This window comes from Lichenostomus cassidix, chromosome 3 (genome assembly GCF_008360975.1).
Source record: "Lichenostomus cassidix isolate B80296 chromosome 3, HeHo_3.0, whole genome shotgun sequence".
Classification (NCBI taxonomy): Eukaryota; Metazoa; Chordata; class Aves; order Passeriformes; family Meliphagidae; genus Lichenostomus; species Lichenostomus cassidix.
Window position 1 is genome coordinate 87,810,157 of NC_139483.1, and position 20,459 is coordinate 87,830,615.

At 38.1% G+C, this 20,459-nt stretch overlaps 1 protein-coding gene across 4 annotated transcripts in view; it reads left to right on the top strand.

Annotated features, from left to right (window-relative positions):
• The window catches only part of DST (dystonin), a 295,384-nt gene that overhangs the window by 11,944 nt on the left and 262,981 nt on the right, over positions 1-20,459 (top strand). For all 4 annotated transcript variants that reach the window (XM_085056610.1, XM_085056616.1, XM_085056608.1 and 1 more), the window contains exon 3: positions 3,489-3,677. In XM_085056610.1, the coding sequence (XP_084912736.1) occupies positions 3,489-3,677 (189 nt within the window). The remainder of the gene's footprint in view (positions 1-3,488; positions 3,678-20,459) is intronic.

Here is a 20,459-nt window from a genome sequence, read left to right on the forward strand (position 1 = left end):
TTGGAAGACAGGTTTTCTAAAAATACATGTTTGAAATTTCGTTTGGTTTGCCTTGTTTCAGAATTTTACAGGCGCAAGAATGAGTCAGGCAGTAGGTTCTGGGAATGAGCAACTCACTCCCAGAGCAAAGAACAAGAAAAGGTTTTCATTGCCCAGTGACACAGCATTCATATGATACTGGAAACTACAAATTGCTTAATGGTGTTACAGCAACCTTGTTGTAATATCCGTGTGATTTTAAAATCTCCAGTGTTTCCTCAGTGGTTTGGTCTCAGGTGGTGTGCTGTGCTTCCCTGAGCATTCTGTAACACTTTTCTGCTTTTCTGTGAGCACTGACTTAACATCTAAAATAGTGCTGTCTTTGCCAAACAAATATTTGTGTGATTTCCATGTTTCTTATTTTGATTGCTGTATTAATATGATGTTTTTAATTCTGGGCTAAACTGAGGGATAAATAACACAGATGACACAAAAAGCTTCTGTTCATTTCACTGTTTAGAAGGAATCACCAGCCATCCTAATTTTACAGAGCACAGGAGTAGCAGCTCCATATGTTGCATCACTTTTAACTCCTGTCTTCATTTTTGATCACCAAATTCTGAAATTTTTCAGATTTGCATCTTTGCTCTGGCTAAGTCTCATTGCAGGAATGAGTAAGCATTTTGGTTTTTGGTCTGAGGACTCTGCCCTTGTAAGACTATCTTTGTAGATACGGAATTAATTTTCCACCTGAAATCATGATCCTCTGCCTTTATTGCATTATAATCCTCCCCACAGCAACCATTTGTGATACTGCAGGCAGATTATGACTTCAAGAGAAGAATAAGCTTCAGCAAACAGAAGCAGATGAGCTCTTAAAGAGATAAAGATCCCATTTTTTTGCTAGTAATAAACAGCAAAAGAGAAAAATACATAAAATATCAAGGCGAAGCATTGTCTATAAACAGATTTTTCTGGAAATCACAGGTGACTTTTTCATATTGGAACATAACACTCAATCAGTAAACCTTGACATATTTTGAGGTGAAGCCACTCGGTGAGACAGACTCACATACTTAAATCCCTATTTGGCATGCCTTTCTAAGCATTTTTAGAGCTGCTTAGCTTCTGTCAAATTCTTCTGTTACATAAACATACTTTCCCAAAGAGTTTTATCCAGCTAATGGGATGGGAGTGTGGTGAGGGAGCAGTGCAGGGTATATCACAAGGCTTTGGCCAGTAGCCCTCATGTGTAAATGAACCATAATGCATTTAACGTTTAGAAAATCTATTCTGATTTCAAAACTTGGAATAGATTTGCTGGGTGCTTTGGTCTCTTAAGGAACATTTTCACTTACTCTAGAATAATTCCTTAGGCACACCAATATTTTTTTCTAAAAGAAAATTTCCACAAGCAGTAAGCTCTGTAATAGTAAGCTCTCTGTGTTGTATTTTTCCCTGTTATCCCGAATAGTCCCTACTATCATGTTGAATGATACATTGTAAGTATCTGTTAGCTATTTCACAGGGTAGAAAGAAAATGGGGCAATAAGCTTTCCCACTGCAATAGTGTGGCAGAATCTCAGATTTACATCTTTGGATGTTAAGAGATCCTCGTAAATCCTCCTAGATCTGCTGGCTGCAGTGGCTTCCACTGTACTGCTAGCTTTGGTTGATTTGGACAGCATCCTGCTTCCATTCAGATATGGGGTGTCAAGGTCTGTCCTTACCTGTAGTCTGAATGACTCTGTTGCTTCAGTACAGTAGGAGGGATCACAAAAAAAGATTCACGAAATTTTGGCTGTACCTTTGTGTCATATGTATTTCACAGCCCTGATGCACCACATACGTGAACCTCCCAGAGTGACTAAGTAGATTTGGGCTCTATTTCTGTCCCTCCTCTCCTGTGTTCATGTGTAGCAGGTTGTTACCTGGAAGTTACTTCACTTTTCCACTTCAGCCTTTTTATATCATCTCATGCATGCAATGTGTATGTGTAGCAATTACTAGCATGTGTATGTAAATGTGTGTTTTGTCTTTTGGCCCTTTAAAGCTATATTTAGTTAATGGAGAACACCTCTAACAATGAAGATAGCTGTTTGTCTGTCTGAGTGTCCAGAATAGACTGTTGCTGTCTTCCCTTGCAACCTCACGAACATTAGAAGAGGAAATCCAATTTTCACAGAGCCATACTTTTGATTGTTTCAATTTACCAACATAACAGCATTTTAGCATAACTCTTCTGTGCTGATTTCCTAATTAAAACAACAACAAAAAGGGCAAAAAATATAACAAAACCCAAAGGCTAATGGAAGGGAGGAGAAAAAGAACAGCAGATTTATATGGAAATGTACTGCTCCCACTAGTTTTCTGCTGGCAGGAATTCAGGATATTTAGATTCACAGCATAGATTTCTGCAATTTTATCTAAAATCTAACCTTGCTGAAGTTTGATTCTTTATATGGACCAGCCATTTCTAAATGCTGGCTTTGTTGCATAAGGACTTCAGCACAGGTATTCTACTAGAAGATAAAAGAAAGTGGAAAATTAGGAATTGTTGCATCTATTCTTGGTTTTGAAAAGAAATATAGTCCTTAAACTGTAGACTGTCACTAAGGACATAGATTTGGCTCACTTACTCTGAAAGCTGATGTGACTAAGTGGAGGAATATTTACAACCTGGCCAAGTTTAATATCGACCAACATTGTATTTGGTACAAATGGCCCTTGTCTGACTTGTGCATGCTCATGAGGGGACTCAGTGAAATGAGAGAATGCTCATTGTAAATGCTCTGCAGGTAGCAATAAAGGGATAGCATTATACATGTTGCCATTAAAGGAATGAAATTCTGTAAGGCCATGAGCCATTCTGGATGATGCTCAGAGATTTTCCCAGAAAGCCTCTAGAAAGCATTTCTGAAGGGCAGATTTTCCTGAGTTTATTAATTTGGCCAAATATAGCCATATTTCTGAGATGATAGCAAGAGACAGCATCATGTCTTAGTTATTTATTCAAATGGTAAGATCTTTCCCAAAATTGAACAGTATTGGATCTCTTAATGAGAAATGTTAGTTATAATTTTTGCCACCTACCAATTTTCCTTCACTTTTGTTCTCAGGAAAAAAGTCCATGTTTTCAGCCCATGCTCCCTAAAACAATTTCTCATGAGGCCAAGAACTAACCTGGAAAATTTTAATTATAAATTTTAAATTAGAACTTTTTAGTTATAAATAACTGAAAGCATGAGCTTATAAAGAAAAGCAACAGGAATTACTGCTTCTGGCTGTGTCTATAATATATATAAGTGAGAAATATAAATAAAATGTGATATTAACAGCACTTGGCAACATCTCTTTATTGTTACATGCAGTATATATGGACATTATATTCATTTAAGGTGAGCATGCCTGTACCTCGAGTTGTTGTTAAGATTCTGTGTGGTTTTGCTGTTGTTACACTGCTCCATTCTGGGAGATGCCAAACACAATGGTGGCTTTTTCTGTTGCAGGGCTTCAGATCAAGTCCTCGCCATGCCAGGAGACGTGTGACACCTCGCCTGGAGGAAACACAGCCTCTAGTGGAAGCTCACCATCTAAGTGAGCAGGAAACTTCTGTAAGAAAAAGAAAAATCAAGAAAAGCAGCCGAGTCCAACCAGAGTTTTACCATTCTGTTCAAGTTACTCCAACTCGAAAACCTGTAAGTATTCTACCTTTAGGGATAAATAGCACTCACAGTTATTATAGGGTCATGTAATATAATTCTAATTTTTGGGCTCTTCATGTTCTTTTTATCAATTTAAAAACCTTTTCAGTTCTCGTATTCAGAAGCAAATCCAGATGAAAGTTTGTAAGACTGTATTTAATGTTGATGCATAACTCTAAAAAATAATCTGGTTCTGAAGAGGGGTTTTTGAATTATGATTTTTTAAATTTAATATTTAGACTATAGACAATAATCAAATTGGGTTTTTAATTTGACATTTTTATATTACTTAACAGGTTTTTATATCAAATGTGCATTTTATTGAAATTCCTTACTCAGGTTTATCAGAGATGTTATGTACTGAACCAAATTTTTATTAAATATCATTACTAGATCAAATTTTGAGGTCTCTTCTGCTTTATAAAGTATTTAAAATCTTTCTGTTCAACAAAACTTAGATCAAATCTCATCATTCTTTGCTCCTCAGCTTGATTTACACACAGTTCTTTTAATACTGATAACCTACTTTTAGTATGGAAATATGACAGTTTTTTGAAACATACAGTTCCTAATGTAAATTTGCGTGAAGACCTATTCTGTCCTGCAGGCATAATGCATTTCTCTTTTTAATGAGAGCTCATGGCTTTGATACATTTTCTGACTAACTTTTCTGTGCCAGTGTTAAGGGGCTTGAACTACTTCTATAAAGTCAGTATTATTAAAAAGGTGACTATTGAGCATACCCTAAAAATATCTCACAGTTGCTAGAACCTAACTGAACCTTCCTCGATGGGTGTTAATTGAGCACCAAGAATTACCAGTGAGCTCTGAAGATGTAATTCTTCAGTGGAATTACATTGCCTGAGAGAGCAAGAAACTTGTGCAATGAAAGCCATAGCTGCCAACAACTGCCAGAATTTTGCCTATTAGCTGAGTTTGTTTCTCTGCTTTCACTTCACTACTCCCCATTTTCCTCTCTTCTCTCAGGCTTCTATTTATGATTTATTTTACACTGCTCATGTTTCTGTGATTTAATTTGATCTGATGGATTTGTCTTCTACTCTTCTTAAAGGATCTGCTGACACTGTCTTCTCAACCATCTCCTTTTCACTCCCATCCTATCTTACTTTCCAGACTACTTAGTCTAGCTCTGTTATTCTCACTAGGTCTCCAGCCTCCCACCAGGCTCCCTCTGTTCATTATTCACTTCTGGTCCTTTCCCTGCTTTGTTGTCCTCCTTTCACCTCTTCCATCACAACTCTCATTTTCCATACCACTCCTCTTGGGTATTTTTTTTATTCTGTTTTTCATTTGAGTGTTCATACTTTTTTCCATGGTAGGCCCATGCCAAGGGTAAGCCTGCCTGTCACTGCTGAGGCTGTAACCATTTGCTACTGATTACCAACATTGGAAAAAGAGCATCAGTGCCGCTGAATTAAAGAGCTAAAACTGTAGAAATGGTATAAGCAGCAAAACAAGCTTTGAAGAACGGATTAGTGAAGCTAAGAAAGCCCTGCTTTTTCCCAAAGTCAGTAACATGTCAGGGACTTCAGGACCAGCAAAACAAAAAAAAATGTATAAGAATAGAAAATGTGCAGCGTTACTATATAACTTCACTTTTGTATAATTTCATGTGTCTGCTGTGTCTGCTAAGATCTATCACTGAAACAATAATAAATCCCAGATTTAGAGAAAATTTCTCTTGGTGCTGTCACCATTATGTCACTTCCTTGAAATTGCTTTTGCAGCGTATCTTTTATACAGTTATATAGTTCTTTTGATAGCCTTTCCTTCTACAGCCTTGATGAACTCACACTTCTACCAAAAAAAGAATAAATTATCTTTGTTAGACTATCATCCAGAAAACATAAGTCACCAATTTAATTTCTCATGGTCACTGTAAGTTATTTGGAGTGTATTATTAATGCCATGGTGACAGGGTGAGTAAGGTTAATGTCATTGCCATGACAAATCACTGCAGTGTTGTGAAGTTCCAGGCAGTCATCAGGATGTCCATCCTGCAGTTTATCACATCTTCGTCCCATTTCATCTCAATGTCTTGAAGTTGAAAGACCTTTGACCTACATCTTTGTACAGTTTTACATGATTCAGTGCCAGAAATGCTCTTGTTAATCTGCATAATTTCTTTCCCCTTTTCCCCCCTATTATTTCTAGCTCTGTCCACTTGAACCACTCTAAATAAATCATCTGTTGTCTTGATGTTTACATTATGGCCATATTCTGCTTAGTCATCACTTGAAAAAAAAAAGTATGATGTCTGCTAACCAGAAGACATAATTTCTCCTCATGAAAAGGTTCTTTTTGTTTTTTCCCAACTCATGCCTTTTTGTTCCCATTTTCTGACAAGAAAGGTATCTCCAAAGTAACTATAAGAGAACCTTATGGAAAGCTTTTTCTTTGCTCCAGGAAATTTTTAAGTCCTAAAATATGATAGCCTGTTTTGTTGTCATATGAAGATATATGTGTAAAGACGTTCTAGATATTTCCTTAAAAGCTGTGGTGGATATTTAGATGCAATGCTTTCTTATTCCTGCTAATTTAGCCTATTTGGTATTTGGTTGGTTTTTTTGTGTCTAAATCTTGTTTTGCAGTTTCCTAGCTGCTGCTATAATTATCTGAATTTGCTTGTATTATTTCTTACTTCCTGCATAGCAATCTGAGATCTTTCCAGTATTGTTCCTGATCTTGTCAGAACTAAATTAGTTGTAATTGTTTGGATGGGAGTAATCCCGCCGAAGACAGTAATTGCTCCACTTGAATATCTACATGAGGAGATGTTTGCAGAAAGAGAACATTCATTTTCTCTGAAAATTTAATTGTTTTTTACACCTTCCAGGTCATTAATGGGGACATTAAATACATGTTGTGCTAGTACTGATCCTTGCCAAACAAAGTTTACAAGCCATTTTCACTTTTATTCATTTTACTCTAGTGCAACCTGAAAATAGTGCTGTGGCTTACCCTTTTTAGGGCACATTGTTATATCTCATGCCCTGTCACCTTTCTCATTGGTGGCTGTATTATTTGTGCTGACATTCTCTATAGGTGAGAGTTTTGCATCAGCTTCACATGGAGGAGAGTACAGATACCTATGACTGATGCATACTTTGAATTTTTGAACACAATGGAGAACTCTTGAGATAAGAACTGTGTTCTTTAGATCAGTGTGATTTCATGCAAGTTAAGGGAGTGTTGCATATTGCTCCTTTTACAAACTGGGTACCAGATTCTGTATAAGTAGTTAGATTTTCTGAAGGTGTGGAAGCATGTGCAAAAGTCTCTTCTTGTGAGCTGTCTGCTGCCTAGCAATACTTCTCCAGGGCAGATTTTAAAATGAGGGTTCTATTACAAGCGTTTTGCAAATATTATCTATATTTTAAATAGTGGTCTGTTCTGAAGCAAATTATAAAATGCTGCATATTATTAATAGGAGACCTTGAGTTTTTGTAATCATATGTTGCTCCTGAGGTGTGGGTCAGTTAGACATACAGTTCTGCCAAACTGTGTTTGTATGTCTGTGAACATAATTGAAAAGAGATGCTGTCAAAGCAGTGACTTTAGACATCTCTGTTGTTAAACAGTTTGAAGGGCTCCTAAACTGACCAACTCATGCAGCCACCAAGGATTAGTCAAGATCATGAGATGTAGTACCAAAATTTTCACTTTCATTTGTCATGATCACTGAACGGTGTGCAGTGGATGAGACTACAGAGATTGGGCTGTAATTAAGCCTTTCACTAAGGTTTCTTCACTTTGAGATGTGAAAGCTCTCTTTTTGCTCAAAAGCCTTGTACTTTACACATCCAAAGATGGTCTGTTTTGCCCCAGAACTGTAGTAATAGCATTTATTTAGGTGATTATCTACTGAATGGTATTTTAAAAAAAAGTATCTCTGAAGTAACTTACAAAGAATAAACTGATGACAAATAATGATCTCAGAAGCACTGCTAATTGTAGGTATTCCTCAGGATCTCCTAATTTACCTGTTTCTAATTATTTAAAGACTGGCCTTTGCTGAAGCAGTTTAGCTCCTTAGGGGTGGGTGCAGCATTGCTACAAGTCACGACAAGGAAAACAGAAAGAGGTCAGATGTCTGGGAAGCTACATGTGAAAAAAACCTGATGTGAACAGCTTCATTTGGCTCCACTGAGACTAATCCCATGGCTGAAGTGAAACTTGCCCTGTAAATACCATGATGAAGAAACCATGAAAGCAAAGTTCAATCAATTTTTAATACATGTAAAACCATAAGCTGTCCCATTCACAGTCATTTCAGCTATCCTGGTTTTTGCTTTTATGTGTTTAAGCCCTGGAATTTACGGCAAAATCAGTATTAGAATTCTGTGTGAAAAACACTTTAGAGTTTTTTTAAACATCTGATACCAAATAATTTATAGAAGTCTCAGTATTTGTTGATACTTTACTTAAGAATAATTTTTTATATATAGAGTTGTTCTACAGGGCTCTTTAGGAGTTTTTAATATGTCTCATTAAATCATATCCATTTCATTAATTTAATTTATTCTTACTCTGATTTTATGTACTAATTTTCCAATACCACAATGTCCTTTGCATGCTATTTGAATGACCTAAAAACTATGACGTGCAAAAATTGCCCATCACCCTGCACAAGACTTGGTTAATTCCAACTATTACCTATTTAATGTATAGATTACATTCATATCTTCTTTCTTTTGGAGGCATCTGCTCATGTTGGATTGTGTCTCCTGTGAATTGCATTTAGAAGCAAGCTTGGCAAAACATTATCATACCGTCTTTCACTTTCAGCATTTTTATTAACATTATATTAATGTTCTCAAATGTATGACAGAGCTGTGAGCTGTCAGACTCTACATGCCACACATACACACACAGGTCATCTCTCAGGACAGTCTGAGCACAGCTGTAATGAAGACACACAGGGAACGTGTGAATGCATATAAAAAGGGAAACAAGAACTGCATTTTTTTTATTTTTAATACTGCTATGGTTTAACCTGGCAGATGCCTAAACACAAACAGCACCATGGAGCTGCTTGCTCACTCCCCCCAGTAGGATGGGGGAGAGAATGAGAAAAAGGTAAAACTTGTGGGTTAAGACAAAGACAGTTTAATCAAACAGGAAAGGAAAGAAAAATAATAATAATTATAAAACAATGTACAAGTGATGCACAATGCAGTTGCACAGCACCCACTGACCAATGCCCTGAACAGTCCCTGAACCCACCCCAGCCAGCTCCCTCCAGTTTTATTGCTCAGCACAATGCCACATGGTATGGAGCATCCCCTTGATCAGCTGGGGTTAGCTATCCCAGCTGTGCCACCTTCCCAGCTTCTTTCCTGGCAGGGCAGCATGAGAAGGTGAAGAGTCCTTGATGTAATGTCAGCCCTGCTCAGCAATGACTAAATCATCAGTGTTCTATCAACATTATTCTTACCCTAAATCCAAACCACGACACTGTACCAGCTACTAGGAATCCATAGAACTATCACAGCTGAAATCAGGACAAAGATGTAAAAGATATTGGTGGGGATTTTGAGAAGTTCCTGAGAGAGTTTATTAGGTGATGGTTTCATAAAGTTTTTAACAAGGTTTAAGCATCTGACCATCTAAACATTGCTAAAATACCTGAAAGAACCTATTTTAGGTGTCTAGGATCTCTGCAAATATGACTATTAATGCTAATTCCAGTCATGTTTGAAATTAAGAGAAAGCTTTGAGTGGCCATTAGATTGAGTTCGAAGTTAGTTCTTTTTCCAGACATACACATGCCTACCAAGAGACTGTTTACTTCTCTTTTATGTTTGGACTGCTATGTTTTATTGCTTTTTTTTATGGCAAATAACTCCTCACTGATCAATTCTTCATAAACAGTTTTGCCCAAAGAGTTTATTTTCCCGCTGTTCTTCCAGATTCTGTGACCTCCTCCCTTGCTGCCTGCTCCTGATTTCCTCTTGGCTGCTTCTCCCTCTCCACCCTGCAGCTCATCCATTGCGTTATTGCAATTGCCTGTTTCTTCCACTCCTTTAGCCCAGCTCCTAGGCAGTTTAGGTTTTTGAAGGGATTTCTTAAAGGTGTATTACCATGAGTTTCACTAGGCCAGGGAGGTGATTGCTTTACTGTTTTAAAACTACTTTTTCCTAAAACACGTCAGTGATATGTTAAGAATTAGATCTGGGATTTAAAATTATTGTTGTCTTTCTAGGGATTTTTTTTTACAGATGAGTTACTACAGCTATTAAGCATAGTACAAAAGAAACAAGTTAATTGCAATAGTGCTAATAATTGATGGGAAAAGATGTAGATGTATGGAAAAAGACATAGAAATAAGCATAGCAGTAACAGTACAAATCTGTATTTAGAGCTCCTTAACTGACTTTACTGTTAGCTCTTATTTGGAGTGTTGAGGTCATTTGAATTGATTGTCCCCTGTGGTGGCAGATCATGCTTGTTTTGAGTGTATTTACTTAAAGTTACAAGGTTGAAACTTGCATCAAATCAATGTTATTTTTCTATACACCATTCCAATCATCCTATACCTGTGGGCAAAGCCCTGTAATATAGCAGGATTTGTCTTGAGAGGTGAGCTGATTCCATACAATTTTTGTTTTGTCTGAGTCAATTTTCATTCTCAGGGCAAATGCTTATTTATTGAATATGGGATGAGACCTTAAACCAGTCTAACTCTCTCTGATCTAAAGTGTTCAAAGAGGGTCAAAGTGCACCCTTGGTCCTTGGTGCTGAAGCTAACTTGCTACTAAATTAAAAGTGAATGGGGGAAAATATTCTTCAACTGTTGTATCAAAGAAATAGAGTTGTAAAACTCTAGCTTGAAAAGTGTTTAATGATTTTTTTTTTTTGCCACCATCATTTTGCCATGATTTCTATTAACTGGGATTTTGTGTTCATTGATAAAATTTTACTACATGCATGCAGTATAGTCTCACTGAGAAATTAAATTTTTAGCTGTTCAGAATTTTTCTTTTTTAAATCCCAGTGTCCTTCTGTGAGAGATAGTAATAGAAACCCAAGCTGCTAAAATGTGCTAGCGGTCTTAACTGTAAGAAAAAATGTTTTATGTATGTGATTATGAATGGTAAATTCTGTACAGTAGCTGAAAGCATGTTAAAAAAAAATTAATCATCTCTGATCTTGTTGATAGTGTTGTTGGCACAACTTAAAATGACCAGTAATTGTCTCACAGATGCATAGTAATTATAGTCTAAATGCAGATGTTTCCTTTTCCTTCACTGCCACAGGAGTCACTCTTCAGAGTTGTATTGTGTAACATCCTACTGTGGCACATAAAAGTACATCTTTATATAGCAAGGGACTCCCCTATCCCTTTGTATTTATATATAACACTACACATGGGTATGATGTTAAAAGAATAGCTTGGCAGAGGCAAGTGTTCAGACATTATGAAGCACTGGAATTAAGGTTACACGTGCAGTTTTAATTCAGTGGATTATGCATCTGCATTGTCATACAGACTTTATTGTATGATGGGGTGCTGCTTTTCCACAGGATGTACTCTGTATTCATCACAGGGTGGTAGTGCTCTTAGGATGACTCTTATGTGTAGGAGTTCTGCTGCAAAAGTTGTAAAGTGTAGAAATGAATAAAACAGGAGATTGCAGGAAGACAGAGGATCTCTTATTTCTTTAAAAAGCAGCGAGTGCTGCCTTGGAGATTGAAGGGTGGGCACAGGGTCACTGTGCATGAACTGAACAACTGGTTTAAAACATGTTTTTATTTTCCATTTTCTAAGTGCCTGAATCAAAGCATGTAGTTTGGTTTATAGACATTCTCAAGCTGCCATTCACCACTGAACTCCATGTGTGCTATAGGCTGAGTATTATTGATATGTAATTTTAATAGCTCTTAAAAGTCAGATCCTTTGCATCTGAATTTGACCTGGGTAAAAAAATTGACCTCCTGGTTTAGTTAGCATCCTGTGTAATGGGAGTGAAGCAGTCAGATACTACTGATGAGCACCACAAAACAGTCTACTAAATAACAGTGCCTTTTTCACACCAGTATTTGAATAGCATGAAGTAAGTTAAGTTCTGAAGCTGCCCACTGAACTGAGACTAACAAACAAAATACTGAATAACTGTTTATGGAGTGAGTATCACCTGCCATTTGCACTAAATAAGAGCAAGACTTTTATTAAGACTACTCCTGAGGATGTAGTAGTATGTAATCACATCATTATGACTGCACCATGATGCACAAGTAAACAGGCAGAACCAAGGCTGCACGGTGAACGTTAAGTCTGGGATTTGGTAACGTTTTAGTACTTAACTTTTCAGCCTCAAAAAAAGTATTTTAACAGAAACTTCGTGTTTAATTTCCTACTGTTGTTAAAATCAAACTGGAAAAGCTTTGCTGTGTAGCTCATTGGCAGGTTTTGACACTTCAGCTACAATTTGGAAAATTCTGTTGGATTTCAGGGAGACTGATGGCATTTGTATTGCTCCATATGAATCAATAACACAGGGGAAGAGGTATTTTTTTCCTAGAGGAGCTGTCAAATATTTGCTAATGGCTGAAGTTGGGGTGAAATTTCTCTTTCCTTCCGGGCTCCTTAGGGGAATGTGCTTTCCTGTACTCATTCTTCCTGACTGTGGCTCTTTCTGCCACGTCTGCTCGTGACCTGCCTCTGCCCCACCGCTAACTCCTTCCTTGCTGTCCAGCCCTCACTCCTCTGCTGACCTTGGTCCTTCTGCTCTTGCTCTGTCAGTTCTTGTTTCATTCCTTCATGTCACAGCCCTTCCCAGGTTCACCTGGTCAGTCTTCTCATTGCTCTGAGGCATTTATTCAAGCAGTCTCTTTGATTTCTGTGCCTCCCTGTGGCCTCTGGTTGCATACTCCCTTCCTTGATTCTTGTGTGTCTTCTCAGAAACCTTCTCACACACAGTTCATACCCTCCTTGTTCATAAAAATACCTGTTCAAAGCCTTTTGCTGAGGCAGTTCCAGTTCCATGCCAGCATGTCAGGTCCTTAGGTCTCCCCCAGTCTGCTTCCTCCAGCACTGGTTACTAATCCCAACAGTTACCTTGCAGGTCCATTTCTCCTGTAGTCTTCATCCACAGAGCCTGCTGCTCCCTTGAATGCTTTTCAGCTGCAGCTCCCAGACAGTGACAGTCTGTGTGTTTGTCCCTCAGGCTGTCAGTCCCAGTGTGTTTCTCCAGCCCTTTCCTCCAGCGTGCTGGTTCCGGTGTTTGTCCTCTCTGCATTCACATCATACAGCTTCCTCCTCCTGCTGGCTGAGCACGGCTGAGCGAGTCACGGAGAGCAGGAAAGAAACAGTGTCCTGCCTGTCAGCTCTGGTGCCTGCCTTCCCCTGCTCTCCATGCCTCTCGTCTGCACTGCCATCAATCTGAAACCATGGCAGGCAGCTACTAAATGCAAAGATTAGCTTTTCTTCTGGATCTCCAAGCTGGAAGGATCGTGGTCAGCTCCTTGGTGGGGATGGTAGGTGTCCGGAGTGTGGAGGTAAGAGCTGTGAGGGGGAAATTTACTTGGTCATTCTGTGAGGTGGGGTATTGTTCTGGTAGCTCTAAAACCCCTGAGAAAGTCTTCGTTTAGGGGGTGCCAATCTGAAGGGATTTTAGATGATATATTGAAGACATTTTAGTTGGGAAATTTGAACATGGCCTTGTTAAAAAAAATAAAAATCTGGTAAAATAATATTGGTAGCTACCTGAACACTAGGAATAGTTAGATCAAACTACTTAACTTTGCAAAGAACTACTGGTAGGTGAGGAGAGATTAAAATAAGTTAACTTGCTCAGCAAAACCAAAAAAACTGAGAGGAGATACAATGCAGGCTATGAATACACGGTGGAAGCAAAAAAGGTAGTTTAGGAAATGAACATTGTTGTTGCAAAAAAAAAAAAAAAAACCAAAAAAAAGCACCCAAAAGACCACGAATAAGGTTGAGGTGGCAACTAGAAGATAACTTGTAATTAAGACAGCTGGAGGTTCTGGAGCAGTTTCCCTGTCAGAGTTGTGAGATCAAACCCAAACTTTAGAAGCTTTACTTTATACTCCCTGATGCCAGGGATAGCAAATGATATTTATACCTCAAAGACTTATCACTCTGACAAATGTAGACAGATTTTTAACAAAGGTGGCAAAAGACTTATGTCTAGCTTAAAGCATATTCATATTTGGAGTATCCATCCCAAAGCCTACAGTCTTCTCAAAAAAGATCACTGGGATATTTTTACTGTTTACAAATAACTGCTGAATGTTTTCATAATCTTGCTCTCAGGCTTCTTAGTCAGCCTTTGACTAAAAATTTTCAAGAAAATTAAACCTTGGGAAGGGAATAAGAGAAAATCTGATAATTCAATTATTAATATTAGTGTGTGTGTAATTATAAGAATATGTATTTTCAAATAGTTAAATGTTGATTGATTGCTGGATTGAGTCTTCAAATTTAGTTCTAAAACATGGAATTGAAACAGTTTGAAAACTTGTTTATTTCTATAAGAAGGGAAACTGACAAGTCAGGAGTGTTAGCTGTTATTACTAAAAGCAGAATATCAGTACTACTGTTTTAGATTTTTTTAATGACATTAAAATTTTTTTTCTATGTCTTCTTTTTATATTTTTTCTTGAAAACAACCTATGCCCATCAGAGGTTCAAAAGCTGCCTAGAACTTTAGTTTGCTCTTTGCGTTCCAGAGTGTTTCTGTACCCTGATAGAACTTTTATAGCAAGAGTAATTTAGTTTGCTATTAAAACATAAATATATAATATAGTACAGTCTACCATGAAAAGTTTAGGAGACAGAGAAAATCATTTGAAGCTAGATGATTTCTTATTCCATACTCTTCCTCTGTTACTTGGTTGGCCTTGTAGGTGTAATAGGCAGATGAAACTCTGTGTGCCTTCCTCAAATCTTAGTTATTTTGTCATGTTATGCTCTTTTGTGTCTGGCAGACCAGGGGATCTGAATGAATACAAAATAGCTGCAATTAAAAATTAATACAAAGTTTATTTTTATGTAATGGGAAGGTTTTTTGCAACAGTTATATTCAACAATCATCTAAGGTATATACATTTCTTATACAGAAATAATTCACCATTTAGAGACCATGAAATCATGACATTTTAGGTATTCATATATGAAACATGAATCAAGATAATAACAGAAGAGCACTTACATTTTAGTGAATAGTTTTAGCATAAAACTCAACTAAAATACCTATTCCCCATACTGTAACTTCTCAGATAGTCAGAGCTCAAAATATTATTTCCCCATCTGCAAAACCTTCAGTACCTTTCTGATGGCTCCTGTAATGTAGGTAAACTATTTTAAGATTAAATCCTGCAATGCATATTGAAAAACTAAGTAGAGGAAATAGATGAGGAATAAAGGAATGGATTAAAAACATAACATCCTATGGCTGTCATGTTGAAGGTATTATTAATTTTTAAGTGACATTCAGAAAGAATCCATATTTTTATTAACAGTTGTATTAAGAAGCTTTTCAAAAGAACTAATGGCTTTGGCACAGTTATTAAACAGAATATTATTTGGCCCCATTTGCATGCAGGTCTTGGTTACACTGCATGCCTTGTATGCCTTGCAAGCATATATGCCTTGCTTTTCAATATATTCATATGAAAAAGAAAAAATAACAAGCAGGTTTTCCTTGCGTAGCAACCTACTTGCTTTTCTCTGATGAGGGCTATCTTCCTTGGTGGATGTTGCTGAGATCTGTGAAGATTACTTTGACAGTATCTGATCCCTCAGCTCAATCTCACAGTTAACAGGGAGTTATAAATGTGGAGCATCTACCAACTTTCTACTCCTGAAAGCAGAACCTTTACTTGTTGTAGTGTAACATTCACTAATTTTTTTTTAGCTACTAGAAGATGGTATCATTTCAGACCAATAGTAATTGAAATTTGTGTATTTCTGCAGAATTCATCCAGAGCTGCACAGTGGTTCCTGTTGCTTCCACTGCACATGTCCCATTCAGGGACTACTTCAATATTTTACCCAAGTACTACTAAAAATAGAATGTAGAAGCAGTTGTCAGGGCAGGGATCAGAGCCCAGCACTTCCATCTCCCCAGAGAGCACTGCGTGCTCCGATGTGGAGTGGCTATGCTGCCTCTTCCTCTTTTCCCATTCTACATCTAGAAATCTTAAACTTTATTTTTTTAAAACATTTTTCCTCAACCAGGAGGTTGTTGAGGAGTAGTCTCCAGACTGGCTGCTGAGAATGAGGGTCTGAGCCTAGGTCTCAAACTTGTTTTGATAATAAGGAAAAGACAAACAGCCACTTCCCTTAGAGTTCAAAATAAACTAGTGCTCTCTGCTGTTATGAAAGGATGATTGAGGAACAATTTCAGAAGAAGGTTTGGGTATGCCTTATGTCCCTGAAGAATGAGATGCTTCATCATGCTGAGAGACCAGTTTTTCTGACTATGTGGTTCTACCAAAAGCTCTGTTTTGCCTCATGTCACTTTTAGATATGTAAGTAGGTGGCTATCCAGTAAACATAGTTTGATGTTACAAAACTGCAACACCCGAATGCATAAGTGGATCTAAGCCCTTTATCCATTTGGGATTTCATGTCCTCAAATAACCTATTTCTTCCATTAAAGTTACATGCATAATGTTATTTTCAAAGTGGGGGAATGATAGAGATTAACCTACTAGCATCCAGAAAATACCCCATCTTCTTTTGAAACCCTAAGAAAGCATCAGAATTTCCTTGCATAAATACAATCACAGACTCAAAAATGCATGTGATAGAATAAACAGAGTGCTTATTTCCATCTTCTCCTACCTTTAGAAAGAATGTAAATTCTCTCTACAAAGCACGTAGATATTCTTGATGTTTGAAAAGCCTACCTGTTTGCAAAGACAGTTTAACATAGAGCCAGACCCTGGATGATCAGGAGTTTCAGATTTAGTGTATTTGCCTTCCAGCTTTCTGCCTATTGTTTTATAACATTAAATATAAACTCAGAGACTCTGTAGTAATTTGTATTTCCTGATAACATAGGCACTTGGAAGTATGGATGTCCTCTTAAGTGAGTGGCACAGAACCAGAGAAAAATATTAATTTCCTACGTCTGCATCTCCACAGGTGATTTTAAGTTCATCATCATTGCTTTTACATTATCCTTGTTTGTACTTTCATTTGTGTGTCTGTTTTGAATTTTGATATTTTCTGACAACATGCAGTCCCAAGGGACTCACATAGCCTGATTACATACATTGGATGTTTTGTATTCTGCATTGCATTATCATCTAAATCAGGTTTAAGTGGTAAAGATTTACTAATAGGAACATTCAGTTGCCCTAGATTTGGTCTTAATTTGTTAAGTTATTTTACTTTAAAAGTTGATCCACTTTAATATCATTCAGTCTGGGAAGTTAAAGGACAAAAATAGCCTGTTACTTGCAATTGATATTTTAAATTATTTTAAATTAGAAGGAATTTTGCTGAAATGCACTGAGTAAAACCATTATTCAAATGCTTCATTTCTGTTGATATTTATCCATTTCCTACAATGAATATAATAAAAGAAAAAATATATTCCAAGAATCCTGAGATAGTTTAGTATAAGTGAAATACAAAAAACTCATAACTAAACTGAAAATTAAATGTCAGTCAGCGTTGACCTGTAGTTCCTATAGCTTCCAAAAACCAGCATGAAAGGACTCACTGCAGTGGACAATCTTCTTAAAGATAAAATGTGAAAGTACAAGCAATTTGATTAGAATTCAGCTGGCCAGCACAATCTCTGATGTGTCATGGGGTTGGGGAATTTTTGCAATACGAAGATAATTTGGTGTCAGCCTTGCAGCAGCTTTTCCCAGCGGGTTTGCCTGACCGAATTTAAAACCTGACCTCGGCTAATGCTTCCTCCCCCAGGAATGACAGCGTACAGCCCAGCGCTGTTCTTGAGCCTCCCAGCTCCTATTTACAGGTGGCTTACCTGATCTCTGCTGTGGTGCATTACTCTGAGCCATTTGCCACTCGGCTTCCACCTGATCTTCTGCAGTGCCTCTCCTATCACAAACAGCTCTGCTTTCCCTCCTCGAGGGAAATCATGCCTTGGAACTTGGCCCAATCCCTCTTACAAGAAGTGTACTAAATGCTTCTTTGAAATCATCCCCAGAAATTTCATTACTGGAAACCAGCTCGCTTTTATAGCACGGTAGCAAGCAAGCCTGGCTCGGGCGGCTGCTGCAAACCACCTGATTCCGAAGCAGCGGCAAAGGGAGCTCGGCTCTCCGCTGTGCCGCTCCCCTCCTTCCCTCCCTCCCTCCCGGGACTCGTGTGCGCTGTGCACCCCCGTGCGGCTCCGGCAGCGCACCGTGCCGCGGGAATGCCGCGGGAATGCCGCCTCGGGACGCTGCCAGCTCCGCCCGGGTGAGCTCCCGGCAGAGCGAGGGGCGGCGGTGCCCGGGCTGGCCAGAGCACAGCCGCGCCGCAGGTGCAGGAGAGGCTGCCGAGGTGTCTTCGGGCTGCTGAGCAGCAGCGATGGGTAATCGGAGGCAGAGAATAAGCAGCTATAGCAACTGGGCTGTGACCTTACAGGCCTTCGAGATAAGAGCAGTCAAGCCCTGACACCCTTGCTAAGTCCCTAAGAGTAGGCTAAGTAAGGATCATCAATATTTTAGTGGATGTAAAAGACACTTCACTCACACAGCCCCCCAAAAAGTGTGTATTGTTAACAATTATGTTTGTCATTTGCACACAGCAATGTGCTTCACAGAGAAATAACAGAAGGGCCTTACATATTTTGATTTTAACAGACTATAACAACCTTTTTCTTTTCCATGTGTTGTCCTAGTTGGCCAGAAGCCCTTTTCAGAATAATACAGATGTTCTGCATTTATTTTTTTTTTTCCTGCTTAATGTGTTGCTCTAGTAATGGAATGTTTTTGGGGACTTACAACTCTATCATGGAAAATGTGTATGCTAGAAACAAACAGTCCAGTGGGATGAGTGGTACACATGTTGTCAAGAGTGCCTGTACAAAAGGGGAACAATCACAAACTTCTTATCAAAGCTGATAATTTACTCAAAGTTGTTCAGTTCATTATAAACGTCTTTGGAAAAGCAAAGTTAAAAATACTTATGTGCTCAATACCTCTATGTACACATTACTCAGAAGTATCTCCACTCTGAATGACTAAGTAGACTGTAATTAAGAGTTGACTTTTCTTAAGACATGTTTTCTAGATTTTGCTGTTATGAAAAATTCCTTTCTGAGCTTTCTAAATTGTTCTGAAAATGAAATAACATGATTGTTGAAGAGTTAAAAGCGAAGGTTGGTTTTGGTCATTAATTTGGTTAGTGCATTAAGTAAGGTAGGTTATTAAAAGCAGCTAACTAGTTGTAATACACATAGATGCCAAAGACTGCTCTACCATTGCCTATTCAGTTTGAGTTCTCATAAAATATGTGAGTGGAGCCTTCTCACATAGCTTATCTTCCAGCATTGTAGCAGAGCTGACTAGAAGACAGACTTCCCTAAAACTGACATCTCGATAGACTGATGGTGCATAAGGAACAACCACTCAACAGTGCCTTTGGCTTCTAAGGGTAGGAGGAGGAGATGTTATCAAAAATAATAATGGGCTATGAAGGCCTCTTTTGAGACAAGGAAGTCCTACTGGATAAAATTTTTAGCTTACTTTCAAATATAAATCTGAGAGTTGAGAGATCTTTCCCCAAAACTTCAATAGCAATTGTTATTGTACTTTGTTCTTGCATATTTCAAGCTGCTACATAAATACTAACACAGTAGTGCTATAGCACCTCACAACACTGTCTGGGCTCTTTCTAATTTGCATATTATAAGTTAGAAATGAAGAAGGTGAAGAAATTGAAAGTCAAAATCTGTCTCTGTAGATCTGTGTGATCCAAAGATATCGAGGATTGCTGATCAGCCAAAAGAAGGTACAGGCCTGAAGCAGGATGTGCAGAGCTGGGATTAAAGGCAGCACTTTCTCTTCTGTGGCAAAATCTGGAGCTAAGGGCTGGCTCTGTGGAACCTAATCCCCAGCTAAGCACATCAGGGGCACTGGTAGTGGCAACTGGTACAGCAAAGTGCCCTGCAGCAAGCTCAGTACTTCCAGGTCCTATCAGGAAGAGACCTATATGTGACTGTCTTGCTTCATGAGATCCACTTTTAGTTTTTATACAAACTGACAGCAAAATCCTCTCTGCACTAAAACTAATTATGAAGGCAATCAGAGCTGGTATCAGACATCTCATGTTTCTGTTTTTCCGCACTTACCTTTTGCTCTCTCCACATCACATTACAATGAACAAAAATTCAGTTAATTGGTTTTATGTATTCATTCCCTTGCTCTCAGTCTCTCTTGGACTGCACCATGGAGTACTGTAGAAGAAAAGAGAATTGGGATAGAAATGAAGGGGGTCAGAAGGAAAAACCACTAATAAGTGATCCCCTCTTACTACAGAAGATTATTTAACTGTATATTATTGGTACTTCTATGCAAAGCAATGAGTGCATCATGTCGTTTCTCTGGATTATGCAGATTCTGAGGTTTAAAATGGGTAAAAAAGCCCCCATGACAACTGACAGTAAAAAAATTTGATTACTGTACAAGTTTCTTCTGTAAGTAAAGGTATCCTTTAAGCCCCTTAATAGAAAAAAAACCTGAAAATTAAGAAAAGGGCTACAATACAAGGCTAAAATACTATCTGGTCTAGTATCAAAAAGTCTGGACTCTAGAATG